This window comes from Pinus tabuliformis, chromosome J, assembly GCF_031772625.1.
Source record: "Pinus tabuliformis cultivar Carrire ecotype Pingquan chromosome J, CPIR1, whole genome shotgun sequence".
Lineage (NCBI taxonomy): Eukaryota > Viridiplantae > Streptophyta > Pinopsida > Pinales > Pinaceae > Pinus > Pinus tabuliformis.
Window position 1 is genome coordinate 1,495,270,978 of NC_142295.1, and position 25,929 is coordinate 1,495,296,906.

Here is a 25,929-nt window from a genome sequence, read left to right on the forward strand (position 1 = left end):
TTAAAGTAAAGGTTAGGATCGGCTTCACTCCTAGTGAATCCCAACTTCATTAAGTAGCTATCGATCCTCTCATACCATGCTCGGGGTGCTTGCTTCAACGCATAGAGAGCTTTCTTCAACCTGCATACATGAGATTTTCGATCATAAATCTCAAATCCTTCGGGTTGCTCCACGTAGACCTCTTCTTTGATCGAGCCATGCAAGAACGCAGTCTTGACATCCATCTGATGTAGGTTCCATCCTTGTGAAGCGGCAAGGGCTATGATCGAGCGGATGGTCGTATATCTGGCAACAGGTGCAAATATCTCATTATAGTCTATACCTTCCTTTTGGGAGAAACCTCGAGCAACAAAACGAGCCTTATACTTTTCCGTGCTTCCATCTGCTGCATGCTTTATCTTGTAAAGCCATTTTGAAGTAACAATTGTCTTGTCCAGGGTCTGGGAACTACTTCCCAGACATCATTCTCCATAATAGACTCATATTCTACAGTCATAGCATCCTTCCATACTTGATGCTTGACGGCATCTGAGAATGACGAAGGCTCATTTTGTATGATCGTGCTCATGATGGTCAGGTATCCTTGATACCTATTAAGTTTCTTACTTTGACGGAAGGTTCCTCAGGGTGCAGCATGTCCTTTAGCATCATCAGGTATCCCCCTAAGCCATGAAGGCCTCTTCCTAGAAGAGGAAGGCTCATGTGGATGAGAATCTATCAGATCCATGGGTTCTTCTACATCAGGCATTGATTCATCATCCTTTTCTTTCGGTTCCCTGGTGTTGGCTTCTTGAGAGCTCCTCAAAGTCGAAAGATTGTTCACCTTGCGGTGAACTTTTCTTTAGGAGTCTTGGAACCCAATGCTTGATGAGGGCATCAATTTTGTACATATACGACGGTGATTGTAGTTTCAGCCCATAGAAACATCAGAAGTCTTTGATCATGTAGCATGGCCCAGACAGCTTCCATCATCGTGCGGTTCTTCCTTCCCACCACACCATTCTGCTCAGGAGTATGTGGTGTAGTAGTCTCCCTCTTAATGCCAACCTCAGGTATGCCTGAGTGAACCAATTGTAATATATCAGAGGTCTTGCTTTGGCTTGAGGGGAATGGTCCCCTTTTGAGCTTTCCTTCAGCACATCCTGGACATACACCTTCATTCTCTATTCAGAATTCGGGCATCCCTATCACCATTTGTCTTACACCGAGTATAGCTTTATAATGAAAGGGGGAAAACCTCTAATGCCAAAGTTCGGACTGAAGAGATGTGTCATAAGACATGACACCTAGCAGACTTCCATCGACCTGATATAATGAATCAACACTAAACCCAAGAGTAAAGGCATCTTAAACATTATTTTTCCATATACATACCTTGCCATCGCTGAAGGTTACATTGTAGCCTTTGTCTTCCGTTCCCGAGATGGACACTAGGTTCTTTTTGAGGTCAGGTGCATTTAATACATCCTGGAATTTCTGGCCTTCTTGAATGCTTGTCCTCTTCCTTGATTCCCAGCTCTCCTCTTACCTTTGCTGTTGAATTTGTCATTCCTTTGATTGCCATCAGAGGGATTTTGATCATCGTCCTAGAGTGAGTCCTTTCTATCAGGGCACTCCCTTGCATAGTGACTTGCTTTATCGCAAATGTAACATCGTCATTTTCTTCTAGCCTTAGGTCCAGCCTTTCCTTTTGATTTAGTCCCGAAATTATTTCTTTTCTTTGCATGAAAAGAAAAGGCAGCAGGAGGACCTTTAGGCATGGGCATTTCTTACACTTCTTCCCTTGTTTCTTCTTGAATGCATCTAGCCATTAATTCCTCGAAACCAGGAATTACATTATAGTTCAGAAGAGTAGTCCTGAACACATACCATTCAGATGGTAATCCTTCAAGAGTTGTGAGTGCCATTTCTCTGTCAGTAATAGTTTCCCCAATAGATAGGAGATCGTTCTTGATCTTAGTGATTCTTAAGAAGTATGCTTGCATACTTTCATCTTTACCCTTCTTGATTTCCCTCAGCTTATTTCTAAGAAACAAAACTTGATTTGCATCATTAACTTTAAATAAACTCACCAGTCTGTTGTAGATTTCCTTGGAGGTGTCTAGATCAGAGATGTAGGCCACCAAGTGCTTGTCGATAGAATCCCGGATGATCTTCTTTGTTTTGACTTCTCCATTTTTCCATTTGTTCCAGGCAGCAGCAGATGCATTTGATGAAGGCTCAACAATATTGCCTCTTACATGGTCCAGCACTCCTCGATCTTCAAGGGTTAGATCGATAGACATCTTTCATCCGTGATAGTCAGCATTCTCACGGAGCTTGTCTTCGGCAGGAAAGAGTGTTGAGGACCCCATAGTTCTTTTAGGATAGCCTTGCCAATCTTCTCTTCAATGATTGCTCTTGCTCTTGCTCGGGCTTTGTCTTCACCTCAGCTCTGATACCATGTTAAGTTATGGTATGTTCTACGCTTATAACAGTTTACTTCTTTTTCTTATTATATTCCACCGATTAGCAATCACATGTACATAAAGTAAAGTGCAGATAGAACATTAAACGATCGACAGAAAACAAGCCAAGACAAGAGACAGAAGATGTGGCGGCTAGCCAGGGACAAAACCCACAATGTGTGGGGAAACCCTTTGATCAAATCTTCTTTTATCTTCAATAATTCAGCAGAGAGAAATAGTACAATAAATCTTATTCATATCAGCAGTAGCAAACCCTAGATCAATAGCATCAGCATTAGTGGCTTCATTATCAAACTAGGGCAGACCATATCTCACAAACCGACAGTCGGATTGACTTCATTGCACCACCAAAAGTTTCGGCTTCCAGAGGAGGTTCAGATGAACCTACACGCAATTCCAAAGAAGAGATCTTCTAGGCCACGCAAGTCAATCTTTACTTCTGCAGTTGCAGCTTCAGTTTCAGCAGTTTCCGGATTCAAACTAGCGCAGTCGATATCTTGCAAACCGTTCGTCGGATTGACTTCATTCCACCACCAAAAGTTGCGGCTTTCAAAGGAGGTTCAGATGAACCTACAGCGCAGTTCCAAAGAGGAGATCTTCTAGGCCGCGCAAGTCAATCTTTACTTCTGCAGTTGCAGCTTCAGTTTCAGCAGTTTCCGGCTTCAAACTAGGGTAGTCGATATCTTGCAAACCGTTTGTCGGATTGACTTCATTCCACCACCAAAAGTTGCGGCTTTCAAAGGAGGTTCAGATGAACCTACAGCACAGTTCCAAAGAGGAGATCTTCTAGGCCACGCAAGTCAATCTTTACTTCTGCAATTGCAGCTTCAAATTCAACAGCTTCCGGCTTCACATGTGTGAGAGAGAGAGACCCATTTCAGCGTAGTAGAGAAGAGACTCATATCTGCGCAGAAGAGAGAGAGAGATGTGATGAGATGAGTGAGTCTAAATGAGGAAAAGTCCTCTTATATTTATACACAACATTGGTGGGTGAATAGATGCGACTGTTGGGCTTCTGAGCCTACATGAGTTGTAGGTCGGCTTGATAATAATTCCATAATCAAAATAAATTCATATCTCCATGAATACTTATCGGAATTGGATGATCTTTATATCAATCCTACACCTCTCGACGAGAGGAATCTAATAAAAATATTATTAGCCATGAATAAGATGACCCACATGAAGTTTTTCCCTGGTTGCCAATTTTAACAAAAAGGAAGTTGAGATAAGTCATGATGTCACCTTCGACAAAGATATGGCCCTCAGGAAGATCAACAACCTTCCTATCCTAAGGAAGGACAAAGAAGCTGACACTAGAAATCAGGTTGCAAAAGAAGACGAAAGAATGCATGATGAACCTATGGATCCTATTGATCCTCCTCCTCATGAGCCCTCATCCTCCAAAAGAAAACTCTCATGGCTTCGGGAGACTCTCGAAGATGCCAAGAGACACATTACACCAAGGGGAACTTTCGGTGAAAGCAAGAAGCTGAATAAGTATCAAGGATGTTTGACTACCATGAGCATTATCATTCAAAATGAGCCTTCATCATTTGAAGAAGTTGTGAAGCATCAAATATGGAAGGATGCTATGAATGAAAAATACGAGTCAATTATGAAGAATGATGTCTGGGATGTGGTCTGTAGACTACAGGACAAATCGGTTGTCACCTCTAAGTGGCTCTACAAAATCAAGCATGGAGCTGATGGAAGTGCAGAAAAGTTCAAGGCTCACTTTGTTGCTTGAGGGTTCTCTCAAAAGGAAGGTGTAGATTACGATGAGATATTTGCACCTGTTGCCTGATACACCACCATCCGCTCGATCATAGCCCTTGCTGCCTCGCAAGGATGGAACCTACATCAGATGGATGTCAAGACTGCTTTCTTGCATGGTTCAATCAAAGAGGAAGTCTATGTGGAACAACCCGAGGGGTTTGAGGTTCATGATCGGGAATCTCATGTATGCAGGTTGAAGAAAGCTCTCTATGGATTGAAGCAAGCACCTCGGGCTTGGTATGAGAGGATCGATAGCTATCTGATGAAGCTGGGATTCACTAGAAGTGAAGTCGATTTGAACCTTTATTTTAAGGTTGAAAATGATAAACCTCTCATTCTGGTACTTTATGTGGATGACCTCTTTCTGACAGGTGTAGACCCTCTCATTCACAAATGTAAGAGGGAGTTGGCTTCTGAATTTGAGATGAAGGACCTAGGACCGATGCACTATTTCCTAGGGTTGGAGGTCTGGCAAAAGCTAGGTGAAATTTTCCTCTCTCAAGGAAAATATGTTGTGAAGATATTGGAAAGATTTGGGATGGTGGACTACAAGCCTGTGACTACTCCGATGGAACTTAACTTGAAGAAGTTATTTGGTAGTGTTGTTGGACCTGAATTGGGAAATGCTTCTGAGTATCGTCAACTCATAGGAGCAATGATGTTCTTGGTAAACTCCCATCCGGACATGTTTTGCAATTAACACATTGAGCCAATATATGGTTAAGCCTCATCATATACATTGGATTGGTGCCACGAATCTTTTAAGATATATTCGGGGCACAATCACTCATGGACTGAGATAGACTGTCGGAGATGTGAGGTTGCATGGTTATTTTGATATTGATTGGGCTAGCAGTGTGGTGGATCACAAGAGCACTTTTGGATGTTGTTTTTCTTTGGGTTCTGCTTTGATATCCTGGATGAGCATGAAGCAGAAATCAGTTGCCTTGAGCACCGCCAAGGCCGAATACATAGCTGCTAGTATGGCCTCCTATGAAGCTGTCTAGTTGAGGAAGCTCTTCAGTGAGCTGTTTGGACATGTGTTGGATACCACTGTGATCCTCTGCGACAACCAGAGTGGGATCTGATTATCAGAGAATCTTGTGTTTCATGATCGCTCCAAGCATATAGATATCAGGTACCACTTTATCTGGGATATGGTACAACGAGGAGCAATAAAGCTCCATCACATTGGGATTGATGAGCAAGTCGTCGATATTCTAACAAAACCCTTGGGGAAGGTCAAGTTCTTGGCCTTCTGAGAATGACTTGGAGTCGTGGAGAGACCCTCTTATGAGGGTCCTATATGAGATGGACATTGAGCTCTAGGAGCTCCGGGGGGCTTGGGGTACTTCTTGGAGCGATGAGCAACCATAGGGTGAGTGGTTCAGCCTTCCCCTAGTGGTTTAATGTGTACAGGGTGAGTGGTTCAGCCTTCCCCTAGTGGTTTAATGTGTACAGGGTGAGTGGTTCAGCCTTCCCTTGCGATACCCCTTAGCAACATGTAGGCAAGATGAGTGGTTCATCCTTCTGCTGCTGAGACATCCTACCCATGCAGTTTGGGACTCATGGGAAGTACCTCTCATCTGGCCAATGAGTAGGGAAATGAGGATAGGGACCATAGTACTACCAATGGATGCATCGTGTACTACCATACTCCCTATGCTAGGATGACCAATATTGATCTAAGATCAATTGGAACTGACTTTGAGTCAGTAAGAGTGGTATGAGACACTCTTTTGATTGAAACTGACTTCGGGTAAGTAAGAGTAGTATGACACACTCTCCTTTGATTGGGACTGACTCCGGGTCAGCAGAGAATGGTACGATACATTCTCAAACACTGCTTCTTCTTCATAGTTCAATAGAGCAGAGCAGTGCATTGATGGCAGAGATAGTATAGATTGGCAGATGGATTAGCAGATGGAGTTCTCCCTAGTTGAGAGGGAGTGTTAAAATTGGCAACTAGGGCCAAACTCCACATGGGTCATCTTATTTATGGCAGTTGATATTTTTCTTGGATTCCTCTCTTCGAGAGGTGTAGGATTGATGTAAAGACCATCTGATTCTGACATGTACAAATGAAGTTATGAATTTATTTTGATTATGGTCAAATTGTCAAGGTCGGCCAGCAAACTTATGTAGGCTCAGAAGCCCAACAATCACATCTATTCATCCTCAACGTTGCATATAAATAGAAGGTGACTTAGCCTCATTTGGACACACTCATCTTCACACCTCTCTCTCTCCTCATTGATTGGGTACGGATTTCTGGGCCTCTCTCTCTCCTCATTGATTGGGTACGGATTTATGGGCCTCTCTCTCTCCTGATTGGTTGGGTATGGATTTCTGGGCCTCTCTCTCTCCACAAGTCTGAAATTTTAGGAGAGTGAAATTTCAGGAGGGCGGAATTTCAAGACAGTTTGACCTAGCGTTGATTCCAATTAAGGTTGATCGCAGGTGGGTTGTTTGACCAAACTTTGACTGGGTTGAATTTGAATGTTTGAGGGATGTTTTATCTTGTTGTTTGGAGGCCGAAGTTAACTGAAGTTGACCGATTTGTTGAGGGTCAAATCTGCCCTGTTGACCAGCGTTGACTTTTCTGGTTAGGGCTCTTTTGCTGCTATTATAAATTATCAGATTTGTAAATTGTACTATCTCTCTCTGCTGAACTATTGAAGACTAAAAGAAGATTTGATCAAGGGTTTCCCCACATTGGGGTTTGTCCCTGGCTGGTGCCACATCTTGTGTCCTCTTGTCTTGGCTTGTCTTCTACTATTTATGTTTATGTTCTATCTGCATTTTACTATCATGTTGATGTGATTGTTAATCTGAACATTGATACTGGGCTAATAAAGAAATTGAAGTAAAATTGCTCTAAAGCATAGAACACCCATTGTTGCCTAAAATTAACAGAAAGAGACCACCGTACCATATAACTCGGAAGAAAATGGTGTGGTTGAAAGAAAAAACAGAACTATCATGGAAGTAGTCAAAGTTATGTTGCATGATCAAAAGCTACCTAAGTTTCTATAGGGAGAAGCTACTAACACTATTGTCTATGTCGAAAATAGATCTCCACATTGAGCCTTAAACAACAAGACTCCTGAAGAAGTCTTCTCTGGTGAAAAGCCCAAGGTTGGGCACTTGAGAATTTTTGGTTGCTCTATCTACTTTCATGTGCCAAAGGAAAAGACGAACAAGCTAGAAGCTTCAGGTAAGAAAGGTACGTTTCTTGGTTATTGTGAAAATTCTAACGCTTATAGAATATATGTACCTAGTCAAAGAACTATAGAGTTTAGCAAAGATGTAACATTTGATGAAGACGCAGCTCTTGGAAAGGCAAGCGACACTCCTCTTCCTCCTGCTAATGTTGATAGACAAGATGATTCCTTTGAAATTCAAGAAGATCCAGAGCCTAAGCCTGATCTTGCTAATGAACCCATGGAGCCCATGGACCACTTGGATCCTCCTCCATGTGATTCTCCTAGCTTCATGACACTCTACATGATGGCGATACACATGTTGCCCCTAGAGGAACCTTCAGAGAAAGCAAGAAACCATGTCGGTTCCAGGGATACGTTGTAGCCATGAGCAACATTATTCAGGTTGAACCATGCATTTTCGAAAAAGCAGTGAAAGATCAAGTATAGAAAGATGCAATGGCCAAAGAATACGAGTCCATCATACATAATGATGTACGGGAAGTAGTTCCAAGACCCAAAGGTAAGTCTGTTGTGACTTCTAAATGGTTGTATAAAATTAAACATGGTGTGGATGGCAATATTGAAAAATATAAAGCTAGATTTGTGGCTAGAGATTTCTCTCAGAAAGAGGGAATAGACTATGATGATATTTTTGCACCTGTTGCCTGATATACTACCATACAATCTATTGTGGCTCTAGCTGCAAGCCAAGGATGGACTCTTCACCAAATGGATGGGAAAACTACTTTTTTGAATGGCTTCCTCAAGGAGGAAGTATTTGTGGCGCAACCACAAGGATTTGAAGTACATGACCGGAAAACTCATGTGTGTAGACAAAAGAGAGCTCTCTACGGATTGAATACGGATTGAAGCAAGCCCTAAGAGATTGGTATGCCCGCATTTATAGATTCTTGATGAAGTTTGGTTTTACCAGAAGCAATGTTGATCCAAATCTCTACTTCAAAATGGTCCAAGGTATGCCTTTGATTTTGGTATTATATGTTGATGACTTATTCTTGATAGGTGGAGAACCTCTTATCCTCCAGTGTAAGAGGGAGTTAGCTTTTGAGTTTGAAATGAAAGATCTTCATTTGATGCACTACTTTTTGGGCCTAGAGGTATGGCAAAGACCTGGTGAGATTTTCCTTTCTCAAGGAAAATATGTTGTCAAGCTATTGGAAAGATTTGGTATGACAGAATGTAAGTCCATGAATACACCAATGGAAATGAATTTCAAGAAGTTATGTGGTGAAGTTGCAAGTCTTGATTTGACATGTCCTTCTAAGTATTGACAACTGATTGGGGCACTGATGTTCTTAGTGGACACTAGACTGAACATATGTTTTGCGGTCAATACTCTGAGCCAATATATGATTAAGTCATCACATGCACACTAGATTGCTACAAAACATGTGCTGAGATACCTGCATGGGACCATCAATCTTGGATTGAGATATATTGTTGGAGATGTGAGACTACATGGGTACTTCGATGTTGATTGGGTTGGTAACTCTGTTGAAAGAAAGAGCACATCTGGATGTTGCTTTAGCTTGGGATCTGCCATGATTTCTTGGATGAGGAGAAAATAGAATTTGTAGCCCTTAGCATGGCTAAAATCGAGTACATTGTTGCTAGCATGGCTAGTTGTGAGGCAGTATGGCTGAGGAAGCTCTTTGGAGAGTTGTTTGAGCATGTCCTAGGTACAACTGTAATTTACTCTAACAATAAGAGTGGGATTCAACTTGTTAAGTTATGGTATGTTCTATGCTTATAACAGTTTACTTCTTTTTCTTATTATATTCCACCAATTAGCAATCACATGTACATAAAGTAAAGTGCAGATAGAACATTAAACGATCGACAGAAAACAAGCCAAGACAAGAGACACAAGATGTGGCGACTAGCCAGGGACAAACCCCACAATGTGTGGGGAAACCCTTTGATCAAATCTTCTTTTATCTTCAATAATTCAGCAGAGAGAAATAGTACAATAAATCTTATTCATATCAGCAGTAGCAAACCCTAGATCAGTAGCATCAGCATTAGCGGCTTCGTTATCAAACTAGGGCAGACCATATCTCACAAACCGACGGTCGGATTGACTTCATTCCACCACCAAAAGTTTCGGCTTCCAGAGGAGGTTCAGATGAACCTACAGCGCAGTTCAGATGAGGAGATCTTCTAGGCCACGCAAGTCAATCTTTACTTCTGCAGTTGCAGCTTCAGTTTCAGCAGTTTCCGGCTTCAAACTAGGGCAGTCGATATCTTGCAAACCGTTCGTCGGATTGACTTCATTCCACCACCAAAAGTTGCGGATTTCAAAGGAGGTTCAGATGAACCTACAGCGCAGTTCCAAAGAGGAGATCTTTTAGGCCACGCAAGTCAATCTTTACTTCTGCAGTTGCAGCTTCAACTTCAACAGCTTCCTGCTTCACATGTGTGAGAGAGAGAGACCCATTTCAGCGCAGTAAAGAAGAGACTCATATCTGCGCAGTAGAGAGAGAGAGATGTGATGAGATGAGTGAGTCCAAATGAGGAAAAGTCCTCTTATATTTATACACAACGTTGGTGGGTGAATAGATGCGACTGTTGGACTTCTGAGCCTACATGAGTTGTAGGTCGGCTTGATAATAATCCCATAATCAAAATAAATTCATATCTCCATGAATACTTATCGGAATTGGATGATCTTTATATCAATCCTACACCTCTCGACGAGAGGAATCTAATAAAAATATTATTAGCCATGAATACGATGACCCACATGAAGTTTTGCCCTGGTTGCCAATTTTAACACAACTTGCAAAAAATATCGTATTCCATGAAAATTCCAAGCACATTGAGATTAAATATCACTATATCCACGAAATGGTCAAAGAGTAGTTTGAGACTCCATCATATTGCAAGTGCAACTGATAATCAAATAGCTGACATACTTACCAAGTTTTTGCCAAAAGGAAATTTCTTTGTAGTCAGAGAGGAGCTTGGACTGACAGATGTGACCCTTCCTAGTGGGGGCAGTCATGGATGGTCGAGAACATTGACCTACGCTCTTCCCTCTTGTTTGAGCTCACAAGTTGGGAATGGAGCCCGGAGAGCTCCTGGGGTTGAGGGAACTCTTGACTGTAGGTTGTGCACGATCCTTGTCATGTGTTGACAAGTGTTAATCCCCCCTACCATCAAGTTTGGGACTTTCCAAGTGTATACCCCAGTGTGCATCCTACCCACAAGTTGGGTTTATTGGTATTTCCACCCATCTGGCCAATGAGTGTGGTAAAGCTTGGTTGCGCGTGATCCTTGTCATGTGTTGACAAGTGGTAACCCCCCCAAGCAGAGATGAGACTTGGTTGTGTGCAATCCCTATCATGTATTGGCAAGCAGTAATCCCCTCAAAGTCTGTGGATGTAGGTGTTCTACCACTTGACTCTTACAGTAACACTTGATTGTGCATGATCCTTGTCATGTGTTGACAAGTGGTAATTCCCCCAAGTCTGTGTCAAGGTGGGAAGATCAGTGGATATAGGGTAATAGATGAATCTCCCCTATGATGATTCTTCTTCATTAGATTGAGGCATCACTGCTCCAGAGCAGAGATAAACAAAGATGAGCAGAGAAAGCTAAGATCTTTGTCATAGAATGCAATTCCTCCGTAGTTGAGAGCAAGTGTTGAAAATTGGCAGCTCAGGGATGAATTTCCTTAAATAAAATCTTATTTTTGACAATTCTAGAGTGCCTTTCTAAAAATAGAAATCCATGTCTAGCATCTCAAGTATGACTTTCCAAAAATAGTAAATCACCTTACATCAATTGGTAATCAAGTATAGTTGAAGGAAAATCACTTAACTTATTGTTAATCAATCCTAATATTTCAATCTCGACTTAATCATCAATATTATTAATATTATTATTATTATCCTTTATGATACTATGATATTATTATTAAAAGGAATTACAAGTCACCTTACCTTCATTACCTCAATCACTTTTCATCTCTCTCCTTGATGGCTCACATGGCACTACGTAGCTCTCTCTCTCTCTTAATGATACTGTTGGACACCTAATCCTCTATGGGTTGGTGTGGAATGTGAACAGCCACCAAAGTCCAAGAGACATTGGAAGATGAATCCAACAGTCATGTACAATGTATTATAAATGAACATCTTGTGAATAGTAAAGGAATCTAATGCTTATCTTTAATATCGTCGTTTGCATTCCATGTGAGTTCAGCATGGTATCAAAGCTGCAGGAGAATTTTGGCCTACTCTAATTTGAGCCACTTGTTTTGTGGACTCTCTAAATGTCAGTTCTACCTTCCTATGTGTCAGAACTGCCATTACTATTCTTGTTTCACGCTGTCACCACTGCCCCTTGAAGGAACCGTTACAGCCTTTCTGTGTACTAGTGTCACTGGTATATTCTTGGCTATAACATTCAATTTTGTTAGACCATGGATTTCAAATATGAAATTCAAAAATCGATAAAAAAAAGGCTTCGATACCGAGGCATGTGAAGCCTGTAAAGATAAGAGTGTAAATTGCAGTGTAACGATATTGAGCATTTATTCTTTCATGCTCAATTGTCCTGTATTTGAATCCTATGACCACTTATCCTTTCATATTCTTGCTCCCGTATTTAAATAACTTTCGGTGACCTGTTAAGCATGGTTGAACCTTCCTTTTAGTTAGGATTCCGAAAGGATCAACACTTCATTTTGTCACGACATTTGCTATATTATTTTTCCTGATTTGAAAGAATGGCAGTGGGAATCGCTGAAAGGAAGGGTGGTGCAGCAAAACCATGGTGAACAATGCCCAAAAGGAATGCTGAGAACATAATTGTGTTTGATTAAATGCCATGCTGTGTTTTTTATGGCCCATCTCTGCAACTTCGTTGGAAGTCATTGAACTGGTAAATGTTTTATGGTATATAAAAATCATTGAGTGGCGTATTGTGTTGAGAGTGGATTTCGTATACAGTACATGCTGCCTATGCATTAAATTTTTTGAAGACTGGCCCTTGAAGGGTTGTATTCCTTTTTTTTGGTTGGCATACATTGTGTCATAAATAATTATCAGATGATGTATTCCTTTGTTTGGGCCGGTATACATGGTGTCATAAATAATTAGGAAAGCGAAATTCCTGAATTTCGTTCTCTAATGACCGAAGAAAAGAATACCATCCTAGCCAATCTTTAGTTGCATTCAACATGCCTTGAGGCACTTAAATGCCAGACAAGCTAACGAGAAATACATTATACGATCTCTAGCGAATCTTCTCAAACAAGTAACTAAGATCCAAATTACCACCAATAAGAACAATATTTGCAGGCGGGGGCGTATCCATCGCCCAAAGAAGAACATATGCCATCATCATTTTTGTATTTCACCAGCCTTGCCGGCAGGGGACCGCTGTAGTCGAATACCAGAGTAAATGAGCATCTGATCAAGTTCTGTCTCCGTCTGAGAAAAAAATTCATATGCAAAGAAATGATCATGGGGGTTGCGGCAACCACCTCTTGCATTAACGTTGATGATATTAAATTGACGGAGTAAAGCGGAGGCCATGGCAGTGACGATGTAGGGTTTCGCGGAAGAAGTCAAGGGGCAGCTCTCCATATTTTTTATATCCCAAGCAATAACCTCTAGTGAAGATTGGCTCTTCTTTTTCACAATGTGAGTAGTTTGAATAATTTGAGAAGTGCATTAAAGCAGTGAGTCATTTGTTGTGTTGAAATTGGTACTGCGTTGTCTGCAACAGTGACTTGGTGATATTGGTATCCTGCTACTCATCTAATAGTTGCAGCTATTTATCATTTTATACGTCAATTTGTAGTTGAAGATAACATCATTTCTCTGATTATATTGGTTTGAAATGGATCGAATGGATGATGTATTGAAACTACCGAATAATCTAATACATTCCATTGTTGATGAGATGGTTAAGATCAACAAACCCTCTCTTTCCAATATTAAAATTTGTCTACAAAATGCACAGGAGAATATTGAGTTTTTGCAGCTTGAGACAAAGCTACAACATCGTAAGCATCATTTTGTTCAAAACATTGAGATAGACTCCCATCAGCAACAAGTCAATATTGTTGAAATTCATTTAGATTTAGTACCCAATGAAGCAACAAAGTTACATGCAGATGCAGAAATTTAGCCTGCACTTCCCAAGTCGGTCATCAAACCTTGGGAAGAGCTTGTCCATAACAAGCACAGAACATGTCTTGGATATAAAAAGGAGGTTTCTTTTCATATTCCAGATTACTCAAAGGCCATCCAGTTTCAAATTGTTGGATTCCTTCATGACAATTCACCTTCAATTGTTTCAGATTCCGTTCCTTTTCCATGGCAACAGCGACAAGTTGTTATATGCCAACACTGTGACCGAGTTGGCCATATGAAAGATCATTGTTTTGATCTTCATCCATGTGAGCACTGTCATAAAACTACTCATTCTTCAAACAAATGCTTCAAAAACAAGCCTCCTGCAATAACAAAGATTCATTTTAGATGGATCGCTTCTTGGCAATGGGCATCAACAGCCAAGAAGATATTTCAGTCATATGTCAGAACTTGTTCTAGAGTATTGAACAGTCTTGCAAATGAGTTTTCTCCATCATCTCACCTTGTATCTGATAAGGGGGGAAGTGATGGTCATCTACAAGCTTCAAAGCCACATCAAGCGAGCCTGAGCCACAACCTGCCATACCACATTCAGAGTTGTAGCCAGAGACAAAGATGCCCCTGAGCATGCCTTCATTTGGTGATGCCTCTTCAAAGAATGGGGGACACTTCCTCTAGCAAAAGACTTCAGCTTCTTGCTAGTTTTGGAAGAGTTCCAGGAATTGCATTAAGCATTCCAAAGTTGTTGGTCATCCTTAAACCATCACAGGTTGAGACCTCCCTTTTCGGGTTGAGGCTCTCCCTCTTTATGCGGGGTGAGACCTCCCTTTCAAGGTTGAAGGTTCCCCTCTTCAAGACATCACGAGCACTTCCTCTAGCAGAAGACCTCATCTTCTTACCAAACCTGGAAGAGTTCTGGGAAGTGCACTAAGCATTCCAATGTTGGTGGTCATCCTTAAACCACCTCCCTTATACCAACATTTCAGAGAGCACATTCAGCCTAGTGTTGCCATGCATTTTTGCACATTTTGTATTACAGCTCTCTTCTTGGACTCATACATACCCTTTTGGATTAAGGGGCAAAATGTTGGACACCTAATCCTCTATGGGTTGGTGTGGAATGTGAACAGCCGCCGGAGTCCAAGAGACGTTGGAACATGAATCCAACAGTCATGTACAATGTATTATAAATGAACATCTTGTGAATAGTAAAGGAATCTAATGGTTATCTTTCATATAGTTGTTTGCATTCCAATTTCCATGTGAGTTTAACAGATAGGTTACACTCTCTCTTACGCACCCATTAAAGACATGGCATATTCCTCCTACACTCATTAAAGGCATGTCATAAAATATTCCTCTTACACTCTCTTTAATGCATATGTTACAGTCTCCTTCACTAAGACATGTGTACCTCTCATAATGGCATAAGTTACTAAGGCATGTGTTCCTCTCTTAATAGCATAAGTTACTAAGGCATGCGTACCTCTCCTTAATGGAGTTCTTCCTCCTTATGGATATCAGGACTCCTTAAAGTTTTCATTATTGATTTTAAATGTGCCATAACTTAGTGAAATATTCTGTGTAAATGCATATTGAAAGATTTATCATTACTTTATACTAAGCTACATGAATTGAAAGAAACAAAGCAACATGATATGAATGTGAAATGCAAATCTAAAAAGTATTAATCACAACTATGTAAGGGTAAAAGGTTTTTAAGTATCTTATGTTCCAACTCTTGGTCCATGATGGGCACTAACTTGACCAAATACTTTGCCTTCTATCCCCACACCAATGGATAGATGGATGTAGTGAATAGGATGATTGTACATATCATCAAGATGTACAACTCCAAGGATTAATGTAAGTCAAATGAAAGTTTTTTTTATGTTCAACATAGCTACAACAAAAAATTTCACAATATTATCAACCACAAGCATTTTCCAGTGTGCTTAAGGTTTTCACCACCAACCCCAATTGATGTAGCTCTAGATTCTATCCATTGCATTAGCACAGGAAGAACTCTCCCATCATAAGAATGAGGGAGACGAACCAAGTTTGCTCAATCGATCCAATACATTTAGTATCAACTTCATGACATTCTACAAAAAACCAACACCAAGTACAATTAGCAACACGATCAGCATTGGGTTCCAAGTAAGTTTTAGGATCGTGACAAAGTAGGGTTACATCACAAGCCCCCATAGGAAGCTCAAACCACTCTGATGTGGACCTTACATCATCACCAAGGTTGTGGGTGAGAATGTCTTTGATTAAATCTTCAATCTTCCTCCCTTCCTTGACGTAAGCCCATTAGTGTGGCATTGCTTTGGCTATACCGTCCATAACTATTGGACACCTCAAAGGTGGTGCAGCACTTGGCCACCAAAGAGTTCAACACTCTTTGCATTGAACAAGCTACAAAAGACCCAATCATCATCATTAAGTTGAAAAGCACTTACCAACAAAATAGACAAGTCTTCTAGGTTATCAAAGTGATGTAGCTTACTCACTAAGGAATGTGGTTCATTGAGAACCATCCAACAAAAGTTCACCCATCCAATTTAATAAAATGACACAATGGACATCATTGCTACTCAAGAGGGGAGGAGTCAAGCACTGAAGTAGGTGGTAGTTCTGGGTCAAATTAGAAATGGTCAAGATACTGACAGTTTTCAAGTCCTTAATTTCTAACACATTTTTGGGGCTTTCCCATGAATTTTTCACAATTTTGATGCCTAAACGAAGAGGATCTAGACCAATCTACAAATTCACTTTCCAACAAGCTAAACTAGACCTAATATAGAGCAATGAACAAAAAATTATTGCATCTTGAAGGTTTCCCCTTTTTGTACAACTTGATTTCAACCAATGTAATATCACATTTAGTGCTAACTTCATATTAGGGTTAGGGTTCTTGCATCTTAGGATTTTTCCCTCCAGATTTTGGCATTTATATAAAATATATTTCTAGCCTCCCGTTATCAAGTTTTTTGAAGAAGCATAGTAGACACATCTCTTCTCAAATATAACTACCAGCATTCTAGTCATTGTACTTGTGCAATGCTTTTCAACAATGTTTCATATCTGTCTAGTCCTTTTGTGATAATGTTATCTTTCATTTTATTCTCAACATGATATAGATCATAGATAGATAGTATTGGTGAGAACAAGCTCAATGTAATTGCAAATAGATCTATCAAGGGAGATGTCATCCAATTAATAAAAGCTACAATGGCACATACAAATAAATTTAGACACTCTTATTGCATTTCACCCTAAGTGAACATTATCTTTTGAAGTAAATCTCCTTCTTGGTTAAACAATTGAAATGAAGAGAAATATATCAAATGAATTTTAAACAAAAAGTGGCAAACAATGTGTAAGCATTCTAGATTGCAGATTAAACAAATTGCAATTACATGTATATGTGAAATTCAAAACTGAGATGTAGATTAGTAAGTAATCTTCACTAGCTAGAATATCTCTTCTTAAATCGTAAAAGAGAGAGATAAATTTGTACCTCTAAAATTTTTTGTGGCAAGTTATGTCTCTCATACATGGATATCATTCTTGAAAATAACATTCGTGGAACAGATCTTGTGTACTTTTGGCAAATTATATCCCATAATGCTTCTGCCTCATCAACCCTTCCATCCATATCAAATGCAAGTATCATTGTGTCATAAGTGCCCATTGTCATCCCTTGGCCCTTGCTTAACATCCATTTAGCGACCTGAATAACAAATCAATCAATTTCAAAAGCTACAAAAAGGCAATGAAATCCTAGAATGTCTAAAAGTTATACTTGAAAAGTATTAGATAGATTTTGGAGTTAGCAATGAACCTGTAATTTATTCTGAAGAAAGAAAAGATAACAAACACCAGTTTGCACAATCAAGAGAAGCATCTAAGATCATTTTTTCTATATTAGAAGATTTATCCCTTCATATTACAGTTGTTCATCCATTGAAGATTCACTAATCATAAATAAGACCTTTTATATAGACGTGTCTACCAAGCCTCTTGTAGTTTGCTTATGGGTTAAAGATAAAATCACCATATACTAATGATAAGCTTGATTGCAGACTTTTCTTTTCACCAAGAACTATAATCATTATCACCAAGGAGAAATTACAATCATGACACATAAAATTGGAGTGGCATAGTGCAATGAGCTAGTAATTGATGCCAAGACACCTTTTTGGGACGAGACACATTCATAATCATACGTTGATTGGAGTAGAGAAGAAGGATTTTGCTTGCCTAGGTGCAAAGGCAAGCAAAAGAACCCATGAGACAGCCACTTAAACAGATTATTAATTTAATTAACTATATCCTAAAGTTAAACTTTGGAAAAAAATTAAAAATTCCTAATCTAACTTATGATTTAATCTTCATCATTGATCACAATTTAATATCAGCCGTTGAGAGGGAGACTAGGGTTGAGATCAATATTATAAGAGGAGATAGGGAAAGTCAGTGGCAAGTCAGTTGAGCACAAACACGTGTGAGAGATCAGCAAAGGAAGAGCCAAGGGTTTCAACAAATCGCAGGACTCAGCATCTGAGCGAAAGAAATCAAGTGAGGGTCGAGCTCTTACAGCCCAATGCAGTATTCCATTCGCACATGCACGTATGAGAGAGGAAGTGTGCTCGCACGTGTGGGAAAATAACTAATCTACACATGAGTTTCGCAAATCTAGTGTGCAGGAAGGGAGATCGATTTTGCAAGTGGGTGATCGAATAGTTTCTTGTGATAAAAGGGAAGTTTCTCCCTTGTTGTAATTCTCGGAAGAAAATCCTTTGTTGTAGGTTTTCCTCAAAGTTGGGGTTTCCTGTGTATATCATGTGTACTATGGTTGATGTGTTTGTCTTTTGATTTATTTTCCGTTGTGCATGATAAGTTAGAAAACTCAATGTATATGCAGTTTAAGTTTCCAGTGCAGCAATTGTTTGTATTTCTAGTTTTTACATTTAGAAAATTGTAAATCAATTGTTGGGTTTAAAGGAAATCTAACATGGTATCAAAGCTTAGTTTTTTATTGAAGACCAAGCACAAATTTTATCTTCAAGAGAAGACACTGTGATTCAGAGGGAACGGGTATATTAGATCGATTTGGTCGTTAGGGTTTCTAGCAGCGCGATTTGTATTCATCAGTTCGATTTATCAATATGTCATATCACGGTCTTAGATTCGAAGACAGATTGGACAGTGCGTCCAAATTCTGTTCGTGGCATGAAAGGATAGCGGTGTTGTTGTAGGAATAGTGAATTTTGGATTTTGTTGACATTGTCCCAACAACACCCACTAACCCTCAACAGTTGGTTCAACATAATAAGATGGATGTTAGTACAAGAAGGATCATCCTGGAAGGAGTCAAAGACCACATTATCCCTCACCTAACTAGGAAGAAGAAGGCCAAAGACGTGGGCAGCCATCAATGGCCTTTATCAGGGTTTGAGCGAGGCCAAAAAATTGTTGCTCAAGGACAAGCTCAAAAGTATTAAAATGTCCAAGTCAGACTCGGTAGTGTCTTACCTCACCAAATTTTCCAAACTAAACGAGGAATTGGCTGGTGTGGGTGAGACAGTTCCAAATAGAGATCTCTTAAATTTTTCCCTATTGCCTCTCACCAAGTCATGGCAAGCCTTCACAGATGGGATATGTGCCCAAGAGAACTTTCCAAAATGGGAGAGGTTATGGGGTATACGTCCAAGAGGAGATTCACAGACAAGCTCAAACTAGATCTCGTGTTAAAGCGAGAAAGATGAAGAAAATTTGGCCCTAGCCAGCAAAGGGAAAGGGAAAAAAGAGCAATGGTGGTGCAGAGTCGAGTTCTAAGGTTGAGAAGAAGAAAAAGGATCTTAATAGGATCAAGTATTTTTCATTCCACCAATTTGGGCATTATGATACTAAATACCTTAACAAGAAGGACCAAGTAGCAGCCTCTCTAGAGATAGACAAGTTCTCTTCTCATTTTGAGAAATTTTCGCTCATCGCCTATATGGCGAGTTCAATGGCTACCAGCTTATGGTATGTGGATAGCGGTGCATCCTGTCATATGACAGTAAACAAGAAGTATTTCAGCAAACTGTCAAAAAAGACATGCAGTTTGACATTGAGAAGGGAGATGATGGGAAGTATTGGGTCAAGGGTACTGGTACAGTTCATTTTGAGAGGGAGTCTACGAACCCTCTATATCTCAGAGATGTTCTTTACATATTGGGGCTCAAGAAGAACCTCATTTTAGTTTCAGCTTTGGAGGATATGGGGTATGAGCTGACCTTCAAACAAGGTAGGGTTTTCATTAAGCCCTCAGACTCCAAAGTGGTGCAGTAGATTAAGGTTAGGCACAAGAGCCTATACAGGTTACAATTTCAGACAGTCGCAACATTAACTAGTAGCAGAGGTCGTGACTCAGGCAGCGAGCTTGGAGAGTTATGGCATAGGCACATGGGGCCTTTGCACCATGGAGCGCTAAAGATTATTAAGGAGATAGTGACAAGGCTTCCACAGTGCAGCACGGATTAGCATGAGATGTGCAAGGGTTACACACTTGGCAAGTATGCCAAGTCATCTTTTCCTAGAAAAGACGACAGGGCCAAGGGTATCTTAGACCTTGTTCATTCAAATGTATGTGGACCTTTCTCTACAGTGTCACTCAGTGGGTACAAATATATGTCACCTTCACAGATGATCACTCGAGGAAGACCTAGATATTTTTCATGAAGAAGAAGGATGAGGTCTTCTCGAAGTTTCTAGAGTTTAAGGCCTTGATTGAGAACCATACTGGCCAAAAAAATCAAGGTACTAAGGTCTGATAATGGTGGGGAGTACACCTCAAATGTATTTAAGGAGTTGTGTGCCAAGGAGGGCATCAGGAGGGAGTTGACCACACCATATAATCCTCAGTGGAACAAGGTGGTTGTGCAAGAATAGGGCCATAGTTGGAGCGGCCAAACGCATGTTGCATGATCAAGGGCTAACTATGTTTCTTTGGGCAAAGGCATGCAATACAATAGTTTTCTTGTAGAACCGAAGCCCACACAATGTTTGTTATGAATAAAATATTCATAAAAATAATAATTAAATAAATAATGACAATAATAATAATAAATAATTAAATAATTAATTATTAACACCATTTATGAAAAGTCGAAGATCAAACAATGCGACCATTCACCTTCGTGGCTAGTCAATGCCAATATAGGCAAACTGCCACGAAGGTATGTAATCACCATTCAGTCCTTATTCAATAATACAATTACTTATTTACACATCCATACAAGACTAGGCACAATAAATATTCTTGCACCAGGTTTTTGTCTAACAGTGATATCAAAGTCTCTTATCCTCTCCCAAATCGCAGCACAATTTGTTCATTACTCCACCACTGTCATTGTTCTGCACTCCTCATTGTTATTATTCTATTGTCAACGTTTTCCCTTGTTCCGTTGTTCCCTGCTCTTCTCTGTCATCTGCAGCCTCTTTTGTCCCGATTGTTGCCCCTGCATACCCGTCGATCCTCTGCTTGTGTCCGTCGTTATTCAGTGTTCCAAACCAACCGCAATATAATACTGTCCTGATCAACACCCAAGGGACCAGTCTAAACCGTCATGCCTCCACCTCCCACCATCGACTTCCAGTGTTTCCTTATCACCTCCCGACAACCTCCTCATCATTCGTCAGACAGTCGCGACCCTCACATTCTGTGGCCATGCCTGTCCCCGCCATTACCCTTTCCATGAACCATCTCTCCCTCAATTCATCGCGTCCAGCTCTCTGCCCACTCACACATGGTCTCCCTGCCCCCACATAACATTGATTAAAGTTGAATTAATTTAATTATAAATTTCATACATATAATATAATATAATATAATATATATATATTTTTGACTTATATAAAGTTTCGTGTATATAATCTAAATATATATATATATATATATTTAATTATATATATATATATTTAATTAAATATATATATATATATAAAGATATGTTTGAAATTATATAGTTAATTAATTAAAAAAAATGGTTCTGCCCAGAAAAAAGGCAAAATGAGGAATTACAATCTGATGTCAATCACTACAGAGACGACGTCAACAGCGTGCATTATCGCCTCAATAACATAGAAAAATCACAAACAAAATTTAGGGAATTTATTTTTGTTTGTGGAAAACCCCGTGAACAGTGTTTGAAACCAACGTTTCGGACTAGCTTAGTGAGTCCATCATCAGGGCAATGTGATTTGTATTTTGAGAAGAGAGAGTATTATCGCCTCAATAACATAGAAAAATCACAAACAAAATTTAGGGAATTTATTTTTGTTTGTGGAAAACCCTGTGAACAGTTTTTGAAACCAACGTTTCGGACTAGCTTAGTGAGTCCATCATCAGGGCAATGTGATTTGTATTTTGAGAAGAGAGAGCGTGAAATTATGGAGCTATTAATAGTTAATTGAAAAAATATTGGATGTTTTTTATTACAAATGACTAACTAATTAATAACTATTTCTTTATTAATTTATATGTATATTAATATATTTATTAAAATATATATTTATTTATTTATTATTTTTATTTTTTTTTAAGTGATTGATTATGTATATATTTAAATTTATTTATTTATTAATAATATTAGTTTATATAATTAATGTATTTGTCTTAAGAAATATTAATAAATATTAATCTGGGAGATATCTAATAGATTAATGTTTAAGGAATTAATCTATTATTAGTAATACATTATATTACTTAATGTATTAATATAAAACAATTAAATAATATATTAATATAATAGTATAATGTTAATAGTTTATTAATATTCTAGATAATATTACTCTGTTAAAAACATAGCACTATAATATTAATATATTAATATTTATATAATGTAATATAATATATGTTATATTAATGAAGTGTATTTAATGAATTAATGGATTAATACCCTAATATCAAGATATTAATCTAGTAATTTATTATGGAAGTTAATTTTTTTTATTTTTTTTTAATGAATGTTTGTATATTTGTGTTCATTGTTTTTTTATTTTATTTAATAAGGGTTTCCGGGGGTCATGGACTAAAATTAAGTAACACCTAGAGACCCTTATTAAATAAAATAAAAAAAACAGTGAACACAGATATACATACATTCATTAAAAAATAAATAAATAAAAATAAAATTAACTTCCATAATAAATTAATAGATTAATATCTTGATATTAGGGTATTAATCCATTGATTCATTAAATACACTTCATTAATATAACATATATTATATTACATAAATATTAATATATTAATATTATAGTGCTATGTTTTTAACAAAGTAATATTATCTAGAATATCAATAAACTATTAACATTATACTAATATATTAATATATTATTTAATTGTTTTATATTAATACATTAAGTAATATAATGTATTACTAATAGTAGATTAATTCCTTAAACATTAATCTATTAGATATCTCTCAGATTAATATTTATTAATATTTCTTAAGACAAATACATTAATTATATAAACTAATATTATTAATAAATAAATAAATTTAAATATATACATAATCAATCACTTAAAAATAATATATATATATATATATTAATAAAGAAATAATTATTAATTAGTTAGTCATTTGTAAGCCGACAATAAAAAACATTGAATATTTTTTCAATTAACTATTAATAGCTCCATAATTTCACGCTTTCTTTTCTCAAAATACAAATCACATTGCCCTGATGATGGACTCACTAAGCTAGTCCGAAACGTTGGTTTCAAAAACTGTTCACAGTTTTTTCCACAAACAAAAATAAATTCTACCAATCTGTATGGACTCTCTCTTTAACAAAATTTAGGGAAGAACAAAAAAAGTTGATGTTGATGATGGAGCAAACACTGCAGAAAGACTTCAAATTGATGAAACCACCAAAAGACTTGACAACCATAGCGAACAACTTAATCAATTAATGGAAAAAGTGGACATGCTAATAGTTCAAACTTTTCAAGGACCAGAATCCATCCCGCAAAACAAAAAGGTGCATGAACTTGTTGATCCACTAGAGATATGCTTTCCAAGTAACCAATATTACACTAAATTTCTAGAAAAAAGACTATCAGAGGATTAAAAAGGAGCTACACAAGTACAATGGTAAAGACCATAGAAACATTATTGTTTGGGTTAATAAAATGGAAGCCATTTTCAAATCAAACCCACCATTAGGTGAACGTGAGAAAATCATGACAACATCCAACAATTTGGAAGCAAAAGCATATGATTGGTTCTTATGGTGGTTTGGCAAATGTGGCGCTCGTTTTTTCATTGGAAGAATTTTGTGGATGCCTTGCTAAAAAGGTTCTATGATGAAGAAGAAGATGATGTTTATAACAAATTTGTTCATCTCAAGCAAAAGGGATCTATAAGCGAATATACCCACGAATGGGAAGTATTGGCTACACGACAAAGAGGATTTACTGATGAACTACTTAAAATGTACAAATGTGGACTTAAAGACTATATTCATGCAAAAATGAAATTGTACAAACCACAAACTATCGAAAAAGCTGGACATGCAGCAAGGCTTATTGAACAAAAACATAACTTCAACATGCCATCATTCAAGGAAGATGAAAACCAGCAACAATACTCAAGTAAAAAAGAGACAAACAAATGTAGTTATTGTGGAGACAAATGGATGTCAGGACAGAGATGCCTTAACAAGAAATTATATATATATGAAGTTGAGAAAGAGTCAAATCCTTCAAATAATGAGTCAGAAAAATGGATAAAGAAGAAAAATAATTGTTGCAAGTGTGAAGAAGATTGGACACCAAGACATAAATGTGAACACTGTTAGTTTTTGGTAGCAGCGGAAGTGCTCTAGCCTTGAAAATTGGTGGAGAGGCTAAGGCACATGAGTTCTAAAGAATCCATAAACCATTTGGTGAAATTCCACCCGAATTGTATTTTATTAAAATAATTAATATTTTTAATGGAGTTCCTAAGTCTTAACTTAGGGAAATTAAAATATTAATGGGTATTAATCAAAATATGGGTGAGAATGATCTAGAAGGCAGATCAAGTCATGTTTTAATCTTAGCCATTGATTAGAGATTTAATCTCGGCCGTTGAAGACTCAACAGGAAAAGTATAAAATGGAGGCTTGGGGTTCATTTGAAGACACACTGAGAGATTGAGGAAATCGATTTTCTAAGGTGAGAAGTTCTCAGGAGGAAAATCAATTGGGGAGATCTTGCAGCTAAGGAGCAGAGAGAATTCGGGAGGACTTTCCGGAAAATACAGAACAAAGAGGCGGAGAGAGCTTGCAGAGAGGTAGCGCAGTAGCCGGGAGCGCTGACCCAGAGGGCAGAGAAGATGATGCAGGGTTGACGCAAAGCCAGCACAGAAATAGCCGAGGTTAGCCAGTCCTGTGTCGGATCAGCCAGAATTTTGCCGAGTGAACTGAGGTAAAACTCACTCAGATTTTCTGCCAGTATTTTCTCTGTAAAAGATTACTAGATGAGCATCCTAGATTGTATTCAGATATTTAATGCCAATAATAAGAATCCTCGGATCTGCTGCACTGGTTTTCCCACATTGGGTTTTCCCGGGGACGATTGTCCAAAAACAAGTGTGTCAATGTGATTGTTCATATGCTGATGTTTCTCTTGCCGTTTAATTTTTAGTTCTAGTTTGTGAATTTTGCAACTGAATTTATTTTGGTATTTACTGAAGTACTGGTAAATAACTTATCATAAATAAGTAAGAGAAATAAATCAATTATTGCAACAAATTTTCACAAAGACATGTCCTAATGTTAGTATAAGATAGTAGATGGAAGCCAAGTTGAAGTACAAGAACCCGATGAAGAAATGACTATAGTGCACAATGCAAATTCAGATTCTGAAGAAACATCGCAAGAAGCATCATTTGCTACATTCTCATGTGACCAACAAAATCAGGATGAAGAAAGCAATTTTTCAGAGGATCAAAAACAACAAACCACTGCAAAATATGTTCCACCACAACTTCGAAAGCAGAGAAACCAATCTCCAAAAAGAAAGAACACTAAGCTTACAACACCACCGGCAAACATAACGAGCAGATTACGCCCTAAATCCCCAAAGCTTAAAGGGATCATAAGAGGCAAAAGTGTCAATATACTTGCAGATTTTGGTAGTATTCATAATTGTATAAACATTGATCTCATTAAACAACTTAATCTTAGTATGCGCCCAATCAAGGCCCTGACCATCACTGTCGCTACTGGACAAAAGTTCAAAGAGATAAGAGAATGTCATAAGATTTTAATCCAGATACAACTAGAACTACGGACGGAATT

The 25,929-nt window shown here is 38.3% G+C and overlaps 1 protein-coding gene across 6 annotated transcripts in view; it reads right to left on the reverse strand.

Annotated features, from left to right (window-relative positions):
- LOC149233085 (Pentatricopeptide repeat (PPR) superfamily protein) overlaps positions 1 to 25,929 on the reverse strand; it is a 232,028-nt gene that overhangs the window by 59,831 nt on the left and 146,268 nt on the right. For all 6 annotated transcript variants that reach the window (XM_089379691.1, XM_089379692.1, XM_089379688.1 and 3 more), the window contains one exon: positions 17,108 to 17,320. In XM_089379691.1, the coding sequence (XP_089235817.1) occupies positions 17,108 to 17,320 (213 nt within the window). The remainder of the gene's footprint in view (positions 1 to 17,107; positions 17,321 to 25,929) is intronic.